At 45.7% G+C, this 18,115-nt stretch overlaps 1 protein-coding gene across 8 annotated transcripts in view; it reads left to right on the top strand.

The window, feature by feature from the left end:
- The first annotated feature begins 1,218 nt into the window (after positions 1–1,218).
- Positions 1,219–18,115, top strand: part of GOLIM4 (golgi integral membrane protein 4) — an 89,977-nt gene continuing 73,080 nt past the window's right edge. For 5 of the 8 annotated variants that reach the window (XM_060171919.1, XM_016188082.2, XM_060171917.1 and 2 more), the window contains exon 1: positions 1,220–1,849. In XM_060171919.1, coding sequence (XP_060027902.1) covers positions 1,663–1,849 — 187 coding nt within the window. In that variant the 5' untranslated portion in view covers positions 1,220–1,662. Of the gene's footprint in view, positions 1,850–18,115 lie in introns of all 8 variants that reach the window. The other 3 variants (XM_016188081.2, XM_007522953.3, XM_060171918.1) reach the window with 2 other exon arrangements.

Below are 18,115 nucleotides of genomic sequence, written 5' to 3'. Positions count from 1 at the left end.
CAGCCTTGAGAAACAGAGAGAGAGGGAAAGGGAGAGGGGAGAGGGAGAGAGAGAGGGAGTGGGGAGAAGGGAGAGGGGGAGGAATAGGGGAGAGGGATAGGGAGAGGGGAAGAAGGGAGAAGGGAGGGGGAGAGGGAAGAGGGGAGAGGGGAGAGGGGATAGGGGAGAGGGGAGAGGGGAGAGGGGAGAGGGGAGAGGGAGAGGTCAACCAATATCTAAGACTGTGGGAGAACTGTAGGGAGAGGGAGAGATCAACCAATATCTAAGACTGTGGGAGAACTGTAGTGGCTATCTACAGGGCTGGGGACACAGAGCTTTGGTGATGGCAGTGGTGAGAAACTATATTCCTAATGAAAAAATAAGAAAAAGAAAAAAGCAAAAGAAAACTAAGACAGAGCGTTGGGAGATGTTATACTTGTATCAAGAACTGTATTTATTGTAAACCATTAATCCCTCTAGTTAAAAAAAAGGAAAAAGAAAATATTCAGTAAATCTTTGTGACTCACAATTGCTCTGAGAAGAAAGCACAACTTGTATACTTGCTTCTGTCCTTAGTTCAGATCCACTGATTAAAAAGAAAAGAAAAGAAAAGAAAGAAATAGAAAGAGAAAACGCCATGTGTTCTCGCCACCTATGAGACGAACACGTACGACAAAAATGAATGCACGCAGCCAGAAAAATTTGTTTCCAGATTATTCCACCAATATTTGCACCCAAAGTGGAGCTGGAGGGCGATCGAGGTGGTCTCGTGCTGAGGTTCGGACCCACGTGGGGCGCCACCGGGGGACACTCTCGTCCACGCGGGACCAGACCCTGAAGCGGGTTGAAACTCGGGTGGCTGGGCACCTCCAGCGGGGTCCCAGCAGAATGCATGGATGATGGGGTCCTCCCGGAGTGTCGGGAAGCTGCCAAGTGGAAAGGACTGCTCCCCCCCCACTTTTGCACACTGCCCCTCTCTCCACGTGCGTGCCCGGGGGCTGGGTCCCTGACACACACGGACACATGCACCCCGCCTGCGGGGCCCGGGCGCACCCATGTGGGCTCACCCAGGAGACAACACCCCCCCACCCGGCCGGAGCCCACTGGGGGGGGCGGGAGGGCGCGGCCCTGCCGGATGGACAAGGGGCCATCCAATGGGGGCCCCCGAAAGGAGGGCGCGGCGGGCCGGCGGGGCCAATGAGCGGGCAGCCCAAGTGGGACTTCCTCCCGGAATCCCGTTGGCCAGCGCGCTGGGCTCGGGTGACACGTAAGTTGGGCGGCCTGCGGCGGGCGGTCTGTCAGTCAGCGAGCTCGGCCTCGGGCTCCGCGACCCCCGCGGGGGCAGCTGGCCCAGCCTCAGCCCCCAGCCCGCAGACCCCGCCCGGCGCCGGCTCCCTTTGTCGCCCGCACGCGCCCCCCCGCGCGGACCCCTCCCGGACTCCCGCCGCCGCGAGGGGGCGGAACTCTCCGAGCGCAGCCGGGCCGGGGCGCGGGCCCCCGCCAGTGGGCGAGGGGGCGCGGGGCCAGCGGCGCGTGGGGAAGTATGCGGAGGGGCCCTCTCCGGGCCCGGGCTCCCGCGCGCGGAAGCCGGTCCCGCAAAAGTTTGTGGGCCTGGAGGGCGGCGCGCCCCGCGGTGCCGGGGGGCTGAGCCGGACCCCGCTTTTCTGTGTGGGGCCCGGGACGATGGGGAACGGGCTGTGCTCGCGGCGGCAGAAGCGCGCGCTGCAGACGCTGCTGCTGCTGGCCGTGGGCTGCGCGCTGCTGTACGGCGCGGTGCTCTACCTCGAACTGCAGGCGCAGCTGCGCAGGGCCGAGGCGGCGGCACTCAAGCACCAGCAGCATCAGGAGTCCCTGTCCGCCCAACTGCAAGGTACGATCCTGGGCAGGGGGTGCTCCCGGGAGGAGGGTGCACTGGGGGGCTTCCCGGGTTGGTGGTGCTAGGGGGTGTTCCCAGGGGAAGTGGTGCCCCCGGGGGGAGTGGTGCTGGGGGGTGCTCCCGGGCCACTTTGCACCTGCCGCTGCCCTCCGGGCTCTGCAAACTGACTTCTGTAGCCCCGTGCAAACCAGTGTGCCAGGGTGGCTGACCACCCCACCCCACCCCATCCCACCCCCACCCCGCTGTACTGACAGACAGAGACCAGCCTTGAGGGGCTCCCGTGGCTTCTGAGTATCTGCTCTGCAGCCTATGGTGCCAGGAGCGTCTGAACCGGGTGTTGGAGCACTGGGCGGGGAGTGGGATGGGGTGGGGGAGGCAGAGCTTCTGAAACTGTCCTTTCTTCAAAGCGAGAAGCCCCAACTTGGGCCCTGCGATGGTCAGGGTGGAATTGGCTCCTCCCCGCTGGTGCTGGTGTGGTGACTTAGTTCATTCAGTAGATGGAGGGACTCAGAGGGCCGCGGCTGGGGTGCTGGCACAGGGGTCAGTTGTTGGAGTTCTTTATCCCCTCGGGGGTTTGCTTTGGAGAAAAGCGAAAGCTTGGTGTTTGTTCCAAGGTAGGGGTTAGCTGCCTCACAGAGGGTGGGGTGGGGGGGGGGAGAGAGAAAAAGAGAAAAAGGGGGAGACAGAGAGAAAGAGAGAGATAGGGAAGGAAAGAGAGAGGGGGAGAGAGAGAGAGAGATCACACAGTGCCCCTGGGCAAGTCCATGTGAGTATCAAGTTGTTCCCTTTGCCTCGCACAACAGCTACACCCTTAGCAAGGCCTGTGGAAGGACTGAAAGCTTGCTTCTCACTTTAGAGACTCACTCTGTAGATTTCAGAAACAGAAGTGGTGCTTGATAATTTAGTTTGCTTGTATTGCATTGGATTGAAATTTTTTAAAATTATCTTTATTTATTGGATAGAGATGGTCAGAAATAGGGAAGGGGGAGATCAAGAGATACAGAGAGACACCTGCAGCCCTGTTTCCTCACCCACAAATCTTCCCCCCTGCAGGTGTGGACTGGGGGTTCAAACCAGAGTCCTTGTGCACTGTAACATGTGTGCTCAACCGGTGCTCCACCACTAGGTCCCTTGGATTTTTGTTTGTTTGTTTTTATGTAGATTAGAGACAGGTAGAAAGGCAGAGAGAGATAGTGAGACAGAGACAGTGACACAACACCAGAGTTTTCTTCAGTGGAGCCTTGAAGCTGGGTCCTGCACTAGCAAACAGCACACTATCCAAGTGAGCTATTTCCCCCTCTTGCTGAGAAGGTGGCCATGCCAAGCAAACAGTCATCGAAAGCTTTTAGTTGTGGTGTCTTTTCCACACTGTTGCACAGCTCAGCATAAGATAAAAAGAAAACCATGGTGTGTACAGTTTTTTATGGAAAGGGAGCTCATTTGATCTTTCTGGGAAGATCCAAGCTGGTGTGTATATTTCTGTCTGCCAGTGATGTCCACAAATTAAAAACAGATGCCTTTTTATTGCTCTGGCTATTTTGGAGTGTCATCTAGTAAAAATAATAATAAAAAATGTTTAAGATGGGAGGGAATGATACACCACTCCGTGCGGGCTCTGGTACCTTCTTCCAATTGAGAAAAAAGGGAAGTTATGTTTAACTGCTGCCTTAACTTCGGGCAGTGAAACTGTGTGAGCTAGCTTGGTTGAGAAAGGAAGCTGGGTTTGCTTAAGTTCCCTGAAGTTGTATACTTCTTAGTTGTTTTTTTTTTTTTTTTTTTCAAATGTTGACACGTACTCAAGAGGAGGATTGATAGCTGTTTGTTTATTTGCTGATTGATTTAAAAAAATATATAGAATACTGGACTTCTCAGTGAAGCAGTGCTGTTGGGCTGGGGAGGGGGCTGAGGGGTGGGGGGAGGAGGTTTGCCTGCTGATAGTGTGACAATAAGCCTGGAGGTGCTGTCCATGGGGTTGGAAGGAAGGTTTGTGGTGGAATAAAAACAGCCCAGATTTGAACCCTATAACCCTATGGGATGACAGTGTGGCACTGGGCAAAGCTCTGAAGCTGTGGTGTCTCTCCTCTCCCTACCCCCTGTCCCTCCTGTCTCTCCTTTTCCTCTCCGTCCTTCCCCTTCCCTTTTCATATCTTGCCAAGACAAGTGCCTATGAAAGAAAGCAGCCCAGAGCAGTGAAATCACAGCACTATGTAGCCTCCTGGATCCCAGATTTATTTATTTATTTATATTTATTTATTTTTTTACCAGAGCATTGCTCAGTTCTGGTGGTGCGAGGGATAGAACCTGAGACTTTGGAACCTCAGGCTTTAGAGTCTCTTTGCAAAGCCATTACGCTAAGAACCCTTTGCCCCAGATCTTTCTTTCTTAAGACTTGTTTAATTACATGACGTCTCTTGGCCAGTTTGGAGAGCAGTGTTAACTATGAATAGTTGAAAATTTTTCTCCTTTTCTCCTCCTCCTTCCTCTTCCTTCCTTCCTTTCTTTTCTTTTCTTTTTTTTTTCTTGCCACCACGTTTATCACTAGGGCTCAGTACCAGCATAGCAATTACACCACTCCCTGTGGTGTTTCCCCCCTTTATTTCTATTTTATTTGACAGGACAGAGAGTAAAATTGAGAGGGAGGGGGAGATAGAAAGGGAAGGAGGAAGATAGACACCTGCAGACCTGCTTCACCACTCATGAAGTGTGTGTGTGTGTGTGTGTGTGTGTGTGTGTGTTGCTGGGGAATGAGCCTGTGGTCCTTCACTGTGGCTGCTTGCTGGAATCCTCTGGGCATCATTTAGATCAATGGAATCACACCGTCTAGGGGTGGAACTCCACTGGCCATCTCTCCAGGGCCCCCTCAGAGTAGTCAGGGAGGCTGGGTCACCTCACAACCCAGCCACTTCGCACATTTACTTGCTAGGCTTCAAAGACATTTGAGGTTCCTTGTTTTGTTTTGAAATCCCAAGCATGTGACTCAGATTCTAGTCCTACACAGTGTGTATGTGTGTGTGTGTGTGTGTGTGTGTGTGTACACTTCGGTCTTTATAGAACAGACACTGGAATGACCTATGTTATTAGGCATGTTGTGAAGATGAAATCTAATACCTTTAACTTCTTAGCACATAACACAATGCATATTAGATACTGCACATTAAAGATTAACCATTGTTATCAGAGTCCCTGTTTAAGATACATCAGGAGAACAGAAGATTACATAATAGTGGTGTGCAAAAAAGACTTTCCCTGCCTTAAGCTCTGAGGTCCCAGGTTAAGTCCTTGTCATAAACTTAAGATAGATCTGAGCAGTCTCTGGATAAAATGAATGAAAGAGAGAGGGTGGGGGGTGGAAGGTGGAAAGGAGAGAAAGGAAGGAAGGAAGGAAGGAAGGAAGGAAGGAAGGAAGGAAGGAAGGAAGAAAGAACCAAAGGAAGAAAGGAGGAAGGGAGTATTTCAATTTTCAGATTGACATTCTTGAAAATGGTAAGATTTCTTTCTATAGTTCCCTGCTCCTTTTATAGTAGCTTAGTGAATATCAAAGAAAATAGAGGGCCAGTGAAATAGCTCATTTGTATAGTGTACTGCTTTGCCATGTCCATACCCCAGGTTCGAGGCTGGCCCTCACTGCAGGAAGGTTTGGTGCTGTGGTCTTTTTTGCTTCTTTAATCCTCCTTCTAAAAATAAATAAATAGATAAGTAAATAAATAAGGAGAGAAAAAGGGGAATTAGGAAGACTTGCATACACCACACCTGAGGACTTTATTCTTTGCAGGACCTTCTTTACTAAAACTGCATTAGAGCATATGGTCACTTATTACCTTTTTTTTTTAAATATCAGCTTGGATCAGAGAGAGTGTCACCAGGATCTCAGAGCAGGGGGTCCTTTTGGGCCATCAGATCTGGAAGAAAGCCTAACTAGTTTGTGACTTTTAAAGTAAGGATGAGAAGTTATAATTGCAATGATGAGAAGAAACCATCACAAAAAGGCTTATATACTTTTTTCTGTGTTCTTACTCTAAAAAAGCAAATCACAACTGTTTGACAGGCAAAAAAAAAAATGTTCATTTACCCGGCTTCAAACCCCTGATCCCCTCCTGCAAGGGGAAGCTTCAACAGCAATGAAGCAGTGCTGTAGGTGTCTCTCTCTCTTCCCTTCCCCTCTCAGTTTCTCTCTGTCCAGCCATATAAAATAAATAAATATTAGAAAGTTCAGTGTTCCCTAGAGTCAGATCTTGAAGTTAGTTGCCCTGTGCCTTATTCTCTGAACTTGAATTCATTGTCTTGTCTCTGGTCTTTACTTTTTCTTCCGTCTACCTGACATCTGCTTAAAAAAAAAAAAAAAGGAAAGAAAACCTTCCTCAGTGGAAGACCTGGCTCTTTTGATGGTTTCTCTTCTAGTGACAGACATGTAATAGGTGTGGACATGTAGTAGGTGCACAGTAAATAGTAGTGGGAATGTGACGGCCATGTATTTTCTAACTACAAGTGACCTTCTGTATTGTATGGGATTGTTAGGAAAGTCATGACATACCTTTCTGTTTTTCTTTGCAAAAAAAAAAAATAAAAAGTCACTATTCCTGACGCCCCAATAGAATGAATGCAAATAAAGAATTGGAATACTTGCATTTGATTTTTTTTACCTTGCTTGCTCTTTTTCTTTTTCTCCTTCTCCTTCTCCTTCTCCTTCTCCTTCTCCTTCTCCTTCTCCTTCTTCTTCTTCTCTCTCTTTTCCCTTTTAATTAGTTGTGTGACCTTGGACTAGGAGCTTCACCTTGACTTATTTTCATATCTTCTACCATGATTAGGCCCTTGTTACACTGAGGACCAAATGCATTTTTGCTCCTTCTGCCAGACTGTGGTTGGGAGCTTTGCTTGGACTTGAAAGTGGCAGCTTGTCTTACTTTATCATGTGGAAGTTACATGCCATTTAACTCCATTCTCAAGGAGAAATGGCAAACGCAGTTTTCTTGTCAAGACACTACTTACTGTTGGAGGTGAATTTATCTGGGTAGAATTCTGAGAGTTTACTTAAGGAAAGCAAGTGTTTAACTACATGGCATTTATTAGGTGTCTGGCATAATTAGTGACTGTTCCTTGGCCTGTTTCATACATTTTCTCAGTTAACTTCCACCTGAACACTTGGACAGGAATGAGCACTCAGAGGCTTGGAAGGCTTAAGCTTTCCAACTTTCCATTAAACTTACTGAACGATGTTCTTTCCACACTGCATGGCTGCCCTCAGAATTATTTTAGTGTCTCTCATGACAGCAATTACTGGTTTGGAGAAAGGAGATTAGGTGGCTCAAAGGAGGTTTGGTGATAAAATTTAGGATCCGAAGTAGCAGGTGTGATTATCTGATGTTGCCCTTTTTGTGTAGGGCCCCAGAATACCCTTTTAGGTTCTCTGTCTCTCTCTTATTTATTTATTTATTTATTTATTTATTTATTTATTTTTGACAAATCAAGAAGAAATTCTTGGTTTGATGCTTGAATCTCTCTCGTGGATATAGACCCTAATTTTCTTTTTTCTTAAACAGAGCCAACTGGGTGGTGGGATAGCTTGCTTGGGTAGTGTGCTGCTTTGCTATGTGTGTGACCTGTGTTCGAATCCAGCCTTATTAAAAGAAGCTTTGGTGTTGTGGTCTCTCTCACTCTTTGTCTCTCTGTCTCTATATGAAAGAGGAAGAGATAGAGAGGAAGAGAGAGCACACACCAACTGCCTAAGAGCTAGAATTTCAAATTTATGTTGTTGCTTTAGTACATTTAATTTCTAGCCTTTAAAATTCTTTATTATTTTATTTTTTATTAGCGACTTCATATTGATTTACAAAATTATAAGATAATGAGTATAATTCCGCACCATCCCCACCACCAGAGTTCTGTGTTCCCATTCCCTCCAATGGAGGCTACAATAGTTTCCCCAAGGTCACAGATATGGGTTGAGTAGTATTCCTATAACTATCTGTCTAAACTTATATATATATTTACCCTTCCCCACCCCACCCCATGGTCCCTTCTCCTCTTTCTTTCCAAGTCACACCTACATCTATTACTACTCACAATGTCCTTCCTTTTCTCCTCTTCTCTTTCCTGGTCCTGATGGAATTGGAGTGTAGACCCCTCTGGTCATCATCCCCCTATCATTTCTCCCTCTCTGGTAATATGAACCGAAATTCTTTTTAGGTTGCAGAAGTTTCTGGCTTCTGTAATTGCTTCTCCGCTGGACATGGACTTTGGGAGGTGGAACCATACCCCCAGCCTGTTTCTATTTTTCCCTAGTTGGGTAGGGCTCTGGGGAAGTGAGGTTCTAGGATATATTGGTGAGGGCATCTACCCAGGGAGGTCAGAAGGGAATCATGATAGTGTCTGCAACTTGGTTAGCCTTTAAAATTCTAATAAAATATCCTTTTGTGAAATTTGTTTTTTGGGAAAAGTGCTTATTTGCCCACTCATGCTGCTTGCATAGATTTTGCAGGGGTATATTAAACCCCAAGGTGGAATCCCCTGCCTCTCAGAAATCTAAAAGAACAGTATGTGATCAGATCTTATACACACCGTCATTGTTAAGGACAGGGTCCCAGGGCAGATGAATCACTTGGCAGGAGAGGAGTCTCAGGCTCAGGACTGGAGCCAGGCACCCTGACTTCCAGGCAAGGTGCACCCTGTTTTCCCTGCTGCCCAGTAGCACAGGCATCCTGTGCTCTGCTCCAGGAGAACTGGGTGCTGCTTTCCTGAGACAATAGCCTGTTTGTCTTCTTTGTTTTGATTGGCCTGTGAGAGCTTATCCAGAGTCCATGCCAGTCCCTGCCCCTCCACTAATGAGCCCCACTTAAAGTGACCCACAGCTTGGAGGGACACAGGCCCGCCATCAGTTGCTCTTTATACCAGTCTGCCCTTTGCCGAGGAGCACTTCACCTAGTTTCTCGTACATGAAATGCCACACAGTCTGAGAGATAGTGAATAGAAGGCCGGAGACATGCTGTCATTTGGAGGACAATGCATTCTAGAACACAAAGAAGGCACTGCTGTGGCTCCTTCCAACATAGGTGAATTGAAGACAAATGTGTGATCACTTTCAGATAGTCCAGTGTTCTCCCTCCCATGTCCCATCTCGAGAAAGAGTCTTTGTTGACAACAAAGAGAACCTGTGCATGGGGGCACCTGTGAAGTTTGATGCTGGTCATAAGCTCCCTTGAGAGCAGGTACAGGGTTGTAAGAGCAGTATTCTCAGTGCAGGGTCACACATGGGCAGCTAGCTGGTGGTGCTTGGATTACTCAGATCATCTGATGAGTGTGTTTAGCAAAATCTACCTGATTCAGTTTTCTGCTGCTGAGAGTTAATAGTATAAATTCATAACCATTGTTGCATCAACACTTCAGCCTCTTACACCTTTTTAAAAAGTTGGAGGGAGGGGCCAGGCGGTGGTACACCAGATTAAGCATACACAGCACAATGCACAAGAGCCCAGGTTCAAGCCCCTGGTCCCCCTCTGGAGGGGGGAAAACTTCACGAGTGGTGAAACAGGGCTGCAGATGTCTCTCTGCCTCTCCCCATTTGCTGTCTCCCCCTCTGCTCTCAATTTCTCTCTGTCTCTATCCACTAATAAACAAAGATTGAGGCAAAATGTTGGATGGTGTTGAGAGGGCATTGGGTACCCAGTGCTGGATGGTCAGGAGGTCTCTGATTGTGGGGGTGGTATGCAGACACTTATCACAGGAAGATGGAATTTGTACTCATGTGGCAACTGCTCTGTAAATCATTACTGCTCTCATGAAATGATACAAAAAACTTTGAAGCTGTGAGACATGTTATATTATACTGTTGCCAACCATCACTGTTGGGGGCTGGAAAGCTAGTTCATGGGGGCGGGGGCGGGGGGTGATCTGAACCCTGGTTACATATGGGGGTACCATGACCCTGGGAAGCTCTTCGAACTGTGGCATTTCTCTCTTCTCCCTCATGCTTTGCTTCTTTCTTTGGCTGAGAAAGTTGACCTGGGAGTGTTGACAGTTTTTGTGCTTGAAGTCCAGGTTTGGGGTAAAAAAAAAAAAATCAAGTAAGCCTCTTTTTTTTTTTTCTTAGAAGAAAAAGAAATCTTAAAGAAATGATTAAGTTAATTATTTCCTGTGTTGAGCTAGAGAGGTAGAGTGAGAGACAATGAAAGAGACACAGCAAGACCAGGCCGTGGCACATCTGGTTAAGCACAAGGACAGTGCACAAGGATGCACATTCAATCCCCGATCCCCAACTGTAAGGGAAAAGCTTCAAGAGTGGTGAAACAGGGCTGTAGGTCTCTCTCCCTCTCTGTCTCCCCTCCTCCTCTCAATTTCTCTCTGCCTCTATCCAGTAAATAAATAAATAAATAAATAAATAAATAAATAAATTAGAGCGACCACAGCGATGAAGTTTCCTCTGATGCAGGGGGACCTTGTCTTGAACCTTCTTCATGCACGCAGCAAAGCAGGACACTCTCTGAGTGAACTATTTTGCCAGAGCCCCAAATAAAAATAAGAGCAGCATTATTCTTTTATTTATTTATTTATTTATTTATTTATTTTATTTAAGAAAGGATAAATTAACAAATCCATAGGGTGGGAGGGGTACAGCTCCACACAATTCCCACCACCCAATCTCCATATTCCACCCCCTCCCCTGATAGCTTTCCCACTCTCTATCCCTCTGGGAGCATGGACCCAGGGTCATTGTGGGTTGCAGAAGGTGGAAGGTCTGGCTTCTGTAATTGCTTCCCCGCTGAACATGGGCGTTGACTGGTCGGTCCATACTCCCAGTCTGCCTCTCTCTTTCCCTAGTAGGGTGTGTCTCTGGGGAAGCTGAGCTCCACTACACATTGGTGGGGTCTTCAATCCAGGGAAGCCTGGCCAGCATCCTGATGACATCTGGAACCTGGTGACTGAAAAGAGAGTTAACATACAAAGCCAAACAAATTGTTGAGCAGTCATGGACCCAAAGCTTGGAATAGTGGAGAGGAAGTGTTAGGGGAGTACTCACTGCAAACTCTAGTGTACTTCTGCTTTCAGGTATATATTTTGCAGTAGTTTATGGATATGTGTGAACATGTGCCCTCTCTTACAGAAACTGGTGTATATTCAGGTTTTGGGATTTTGTTAGAAAGTGAACCACCTGAGATGGAATTAGAGTGTACTATGAAAGGAAAGGTCTCACCCGAGTAATGAAGCTGAAGGGTTGTTATTCCACACGTGAAGTCTCTGGACACAGTCTGAGCTGAAGCATGTTGAGGTGGCAGTCATTGTGTTGATTAGGTTGCGATCAGCAGGTGCAATATTATTTGATATGGATTGGGAGAGGCATGCGGGAAAGTGGGCCCTATCCAAAGGTTCCAGGACTGGTGATGAGTGGGATCATCCCATACTCATCTTTATCTTTCTGACTTAGCTCACTTAACATAATTCCTTCTAGCTCTGACCAAGATGGGTCAGAGAAGGTGGGTTCATTGTTCTTGATAGCTGCATAGTATTCCATTGTGTATATATACCACAGCTTTCTCAGCCACTCATCTGTTTGTTGGGCACCTGGGTTGCTTCCAGGTTTTAGCTATTATGAATTGTGCTGCTATGAACATAGGAGCACACACCTCTTTTTGGTTGGGTGTTATGGAGTCCTTGGGGTATAACTCCAGGAAAGGAATTACTGGATCATATGTAAGGTCCATGCCTAGCCTTCTGAGAGTTTTCCAGACTGCTCTCCACAGAGGCTGGACCAATTTACATTCCCACCAGCAATGTAAAAGGGTTCCTCTGTCCCCACAGCCTCTCCAGCATTTGTTGCTGCTGTCCTTTTTGATGTATGCCATTCTTACAGGAGTGAGGTGGTATCTTAGTGTTGTCTTAATTTGCATTTCTCTGACAATCAGTGACCTAGAGCAGTTTTTCATATGTTTGTTAGCCTTTTGGATCTCCTCTGAGGTGAATGTTGTGTTCATATCCTCTGCACATTTTTGGATGGGGTCATTTGGTTTTTTGGTGCTAAGTTTGCTGAGCTCTTTATATATTTTGGTGATTAGTTTCTTGTCTGATGTCTGGCATGTGAAGATCTTCTCCCATTCTGTGAGGGGTCTCTTTGTTTGTTTAATAGTTTCTTTGGATGTGCAGAAGCTTTTCAATTTGATGTAGTCCCATTGGTTTGTTTCTGCTTTAGTCTTCCTTGCAATTGGGTTTGATTCATCAAAGATGTCCTTGAGGTGTAGGTGGGAAACTGTTTTACCAATGTTTTCCTCTAAGTATTTGATTGTTTCTGGTCTCACATCTAGGTCTTTGATCCATTTGGAGTTTATGTTTCTTTCTGGTGAGATAAAGTGGTTCAATTTCATTCTTCTGCATGTTACAACCCAGTTTTCCCAGCACCATTTATTGAAGAGAGCCTCCTTCTTCCATTTAATGCTTTGGGCCCCCTTATCAAAGATTAGATGTCCATAGGTGTGGGGAGCAGCATTATTCTTATCCTTATTTTATTGTGTGAGGGAGTATCAGCTTAGAATCTAGAAGCCATCAGAATATGATCTGCATATGGGTAGAGTTCTATGGGGAGAGTACCTCACATACAGTGAGTGTCTCACAAGAATTCCTCACCTGTGACTCTGAAATCGGCGTCAGGGTATTCTACCTTCAGTACAACCAGGATGCAGTAGTGAAGCAGGTACAAGGTGCTTGTGGGTTCTCTTTCAGTTGCTACAAAAGGTGGAGGTATGTTGGAGTGAGTCACCAGTTCATGGGAATCCTGAAATCCAGCAGGCAAATATTCCTTGACTGGGCTTCCAGGTGTGAGAGTAAATGCCATCTACCCCCAGGCTGTTGATTTCACTTTTCATGTCTTTTTTTTTTTTCCTTTTCATAAACTGTGAAACCAGGAGCTGGGCGGTGGTGCATCTGGTTAAGCATACCCAGTTAAGCGCACATAGTACTAAGTGCAAGAACCTGCGCAAGGATCCCAGCTCTAGCCCCCAGTCCTCACTTGCAGGGACCCTTCACAAGTGGTGAAGCAGGTCTGCAGAGTCTATTGTCTTTCTACTGTCTTTCTCCCTCTCTCTCCCCTCTCCTCTCAGTTTCTCTCTGTCCTATCCAATAAAATGGAAAAAGTGGCTGCCAGGAGCCACTTGGATTCCTACTGCCCACATTAAGCCCCAGCAGTAACCGTGGAGAAAAAAAAAATAGCATAAAAGATAAGGTCTCTTTATTGCTGAGCTTTATCTGTTGACTTCTTGCATGTGCAACTGTTGGAATCATCCATTGGAGGCCAGCATTTCTGCATTCATTGCTATCTCTTTCCTTTTCAGTCCCAACCTGTTGTGTTTCTGCTGATAAAATCATCTCAAAACCTTTTGGGCCTCCTGTGAAATTTGTTAGACTTTCACTGTGATCAGACAAAAATCCATGCCCACACATGTCTTGGAGTCAAGCCTTCTGCTTAGTTTAGACAGTGGAGGCAGGACTCTTCAGTGGTCCAGAGTTCTGTTGAGAAGGTCTGTGAGTCACACATTGCAGCTTCTAGGAGGTGCTGTAATCTGATCTCAGATACAGCATTTCCCAGGTCTGAACAAAAGGATTTCACAAGCCACCCCCTCAGTCTCTTCTTGAGCACATGTCTTTGTCTAAGTTCTTGGAAATGGTCTCTGCTCTGAAGCTACTTTGTCTCCTTCTTTTCCTCCTCTTCCTCCTCCTCCCCTATCTCCTCCTCTTCTTTGTTCTCCTTCTCCTCCTTCTCTTCCTCCTACTTCTTCTCCCCTTTCTCCTCCTCCTCTTATTAGTTCTCCTTCTCCTCCTCTCCTTTTCCTTCTTCTCTTCCTCCGACTCCTCCTTCTCTTCTTCCTGCTCTTCCACCTCCTTCTCCTCCTACTCTTCTTCTTCTTCCTTCTCCTCCTCCTTCTGTACCTTCTTCTTCTCCTTCTCCTCCTCCTCCTGTTTCTCCTCCTCCTTCTTCTCTTTCTCCTTCTCCTTTGTTTTCTCCTCTCCTTCTCCTTCTGTTCCTCCTCCTCTCTTCCTTCCCCTCTCCTCATCCTTCTCTTCCTCCTCTTCTCTTCCTTCTCTTCCTCCTCTTCCTTCTCTTCCTCTTCTTCCTTCTTTTTCTCCTCTTCCTTCTCTTCCTCTTCTTCCTTCTTTTTCTCCTCTTCCTTCTCTTCCTCTTCTTCCTTCTTTTTCTCCTCTTCCTTCTCTTCCTCTTCTTCCTTCTTTTTCTCCTCTTCCTTTTCGTCTTCCTTCTCCTCCTTCTCTTCTTTCTCCTCTCTTCTTCCTCCTCTTTTTTCTCCTCCTCCTTCTCCTCCTCTTTCTCTTCCTGCTCTTCCTTCTCCTCCTTTCCTCCTCCTCATCTTCCTCCTCCTTCTCATCTTCCTTCTCTTTCTCCTCTGCTCAGAAGTCTCTTTCTTTTCCATTCCATTCCTTCTGCTCCCTCTTACTCCCTTTTTTCTCTTTTTTATTCACTTTCTTTTTTTTCTTTCAGAAATAATAATTACAACATACTGTCATATGTGTCCTGTCTGGGACTTCTTTACCATAAGAGTGTATTTTCATTTAGGCTCCTTGGTGGTGGTGGTGAGGAGAGATTGGTCTGTGAACTTTCTGAAAAATACATGGTTTGCATCTGTGCTTTCTTCCACATAGAATCCATGGCCTTTGTCAGATTCTTAGAGGATCAGTGACCTGGAAAAGCTAAAGAACCTGTGCTTTAGGGCACATTCTTCTTCTGGAGGTCATTTCAAGTCAGTCTTGGAATTTGACCTCCCTTGGTCTCAGCCCATGAGCCTTCTGGGTAAGTGGCAGAGTCCCCGCACACTGACCTTCCCCTCCAGCCTCAGCCCAGCCTGCCTTTCTCAAAGCCATGATGGATATCTTGATTAGAAGCCTACGTGGTACTTAATAAATTGTAGTTCCAGAATTCATTAGTAAATGCTCATATATACACTCATATAAAATAATAGTAATAATAACAACTATTTTTACCAGAGCACTATTCAGCTATAGCTTATATTGGTGCTGGGGATTGAACCTGGGACCTGGGGGGGCTCAGGCATGAAAGTTTTTTTTGCCTCCAGGGTTATCATTGGGGCTTGGTGCCAGCACTACAAATCTGCTCCTGGTGACCATTTTTCTATTGTTATTTGTCGGGCTAGCGTGGGGTGCCTCTTCCTCAGGTGTGTGCTCTCTGAGTTGGAGAGAACTCGACCATAGCAGTACAAATCTTTATTCATGCGGGAGCCCCAGAGTTGGCGTGAGTGCAGTGGGTTAAGCCACAATAGAGCCAGCCGCTATGGCCAGCGTCTGCCTCCTGTCTGCACACCTGACCTCCTCTAGGTCAGGACGTAGAAGAGAGAAACCAGAAACGGAAGTGGCTTTTATAATACCATAAGTGGGAGGGGCTGGAAATGGTAGGGGCTTCCCTAGCAACCGTTGCTAGGGATTCAGTTGGCAGTAACCTGTGGGGACTTAGGAGGGAGACCTTTAATCATTTATAAGACAAAGTAGAAGACTGGTATGTAGATAAATGGGCGGGCCATACTAGCATGGAAATAGGGTGGTTTGTGGGGCCTGCCAAGCTCGACCATATCTGCACAATTTCCCAACAGTTATTGGATAGGAGAGAGAGAAATTGAGAGAGGAGGGAGAGATGGAGAGAGGAAGAGAGACACCTGTAGACCTACTTCACCGCTGTAAAATGATCCTCTGCAAGTGGGTAGTCAGGGCTCAAACCTGGGTCTTTGTGCAGGTCCTTGCTCTTAGTACTATGTGCACTTAACCAAGTGTGCCACTGCCTGACCCCGGCATGAAAGTCTATTTGCACAACTATTATGCTCTCTCCCAGTCCCTTGAAATAATTTTTCAAATGCTTTGTGATTATATGAGACATTTTTAGGCTTTTCCGATTGCTTGCTACTCAAAAAAAACATTTGGAGGCTAGGCGGTGGCGCACCTGGTTAAGCTTTCCCATTATAGTGTGCAGGACTTGGGTTCCAGACCCTGGTCCCTACCTGGAGGGGGAACCAGCTTTGCAAGTGGTAAAGCAGGGCTGCAGGTCTCTCTTTGCCTCTTTCTCTATCTTTCCTCCCCTTTTAATTTCTCTGTCTCTGTTCTAATAATAAATAAATAAAAGACTTAAAAAAATTGGCCCTGGCCATCTAAATACATCAAACATCTACTGAAAGGGCTACAGCAATATATTAACAGCAACAGAGTAATAGTAGGGGATTTCAGCATGTCTTAGATGTTAGACCAGAAAATACTTAGAGGAAAATATTGGCAGAATTCTTTTCCATCTAAATTTTAAAGGGATCTTGAATGAAATGAATCCAATTAAAAAAAAAAAAAAAGTTGAACCATAAACACAAAGCAGAATTTGGATTGGGTCTGGTGTATTATACCAAAGTAAAGGACTCTGGGGTCAGGGTGGGGGATTGGGGCAGGGAGAGGGTTCAGGCCCTGGAACATGATGGCAGAGGAGGACCTAGAGGGGGGTTGAATTGTTATGTGGAAAACTGAAAAATGTGAACAGGGGTAGATGGCATAATGGTTATGCAAAGAGACTCTTATTCCTGAGGCTCCAAAGTCCCAGGTTCATGGTGGATTTACCTTCTTTACCCAATCTCGGATGGAGCTAGACAACATCATGGTTAAGTGAGATAAATCAGAAACAAAAGGATGAATAGGGGATGATCTCACTCATAAGCAGAAGTTGAGAAACAAGCTCAGAATGGAAAACTTGAAGCAGAACTTGGACTGGAGTTGGGGCATTGCACTGAAGTAGAAGACTCTGAGGTGAGAGAAGGGTTCAGATCCTGAAACATGATGGCATAGGAGGGCCTAGTGGAGGTTGTATTGCTACTTGGAAATGTTATACATGAACAAACTATTATATTTTACTGTTGACTGTACACCAGTCCCCCCCACCAATAAAGAAATTAAAATTAAAAAATGGCCCCGGAAACAACCCTGCAATGTAAAATAATGCAAAGTTTCACCTTGTTGCTGTTTAAAATTGGGGGAAGGAAGTTTCCTAGTGAAGCAGTGATACAATTGGGATTGATGCTGGCAGTGGTTTGAATTTTGACTCACTGCTCTCACTGGTCCTCAGTTTTCAGGGCTCCTGCCTGCTGGAACTGATGTGAGTGTCAATAACATCCACACAGTGGAGTTTCTGATTTGTGTCCACATGTGGTGAGGGAGAGCTATGCTGGGGCATGGATGCAGAATTATTATTAGTAGTCATCACTGGGGCTTCCAAGCTGACTTTTCAGATAGAAACAGAGGCTTAGACACAGACAAAGGCACTGCAGGCACTGGAATTTTCTGCAGTGCTGTGGGAGTTGGGCTTGTAACTGGGTTGTGTCCAAGACAAAACAGGTGTGCTAAGTTAGTTGTGTACAATACAAGAGCTCTAGAACTCCTGCAGGTGGTACTAGGGTCTTAAACCTGGGTCTTCACACATGCTAGTCTGCTCTACCTGTTAAGATGATCAGTGACATGACCCTAGTACTCAGCTTTTTTAAAAAAAGAGATTTAAAATTTGTATCACGTAATATAAAGAGGAAAAGGATCCTCCTAGTCAAAGCACAAATGGGTGAGTCCCGCTTAGTAGTGTAGACAGGCTATGGAAGTATGACATTTTCAGAGGCGATAACATTGCACTTAACAGAAGTCTTCTTTAATTAAGTGAATTAGTTCACACTGAACCCTGTCCTCAAAACCAACTACTTCACATGATAAGGATTTGAGAAAAACTTAAGAAACTGCTAAAAAAAAAAAAGAAAAATTTTTAAAGTATTTTAGGTATTTAGAGAAGTATTTTACTTTCAGTTCCCTTTGGAAAACTGCTTTGTAATTTGTAGAAACAAATGAAGTTGAAAAATTGCTTTCTTAAAATATGCTTTATTCTGTATACTATAGTTTAATTTCTGGAAGGGATGATTTATTTCTGGAAATTATAGAACAGTTATTTTTTGGGGGGCATAGAGGTTTTGTCTTTGTATTTATGGAAATTTGTCTTTGAGGTAACTTGGTTTACAAGACTATAAATGTTTGAAAAGGAAATATTAGCTTGTCATATCCATCATCAACATCCATTGACTTTCTTTCAAACTTGCAAATTTTCCACCTCTGACCCCCCATTTCCTCTGATAACTTCAGTTCTGCATTCTTTTTTTTAAAAATATTTATTTATTTCCTTTTTGTTGCCTTTGTTGTTTTATTGTTGTTGTAGTTATTGTTGTTATTGTTGTTGATGTCGTCGTTGTTGGA

This window comes from Erinaceus europaeus, chromosome 14 (assembly GCF_950295315.1).
Source record: "Erinaceus europaeus chromosome 14, mEriEur2.1, whole genome shotgun sequence".
Classification (NCBI taxonomy): domain Eukaryota; kingdom Metazoa; phylum Chordata; class Mammalia; order Eulipotyphla; family Erinaceidae; genus Erinaceus; species Erinaceus europaeus.
This window is presented reverse-complemented; position numbering and strand designations above follow the sequence as displayed.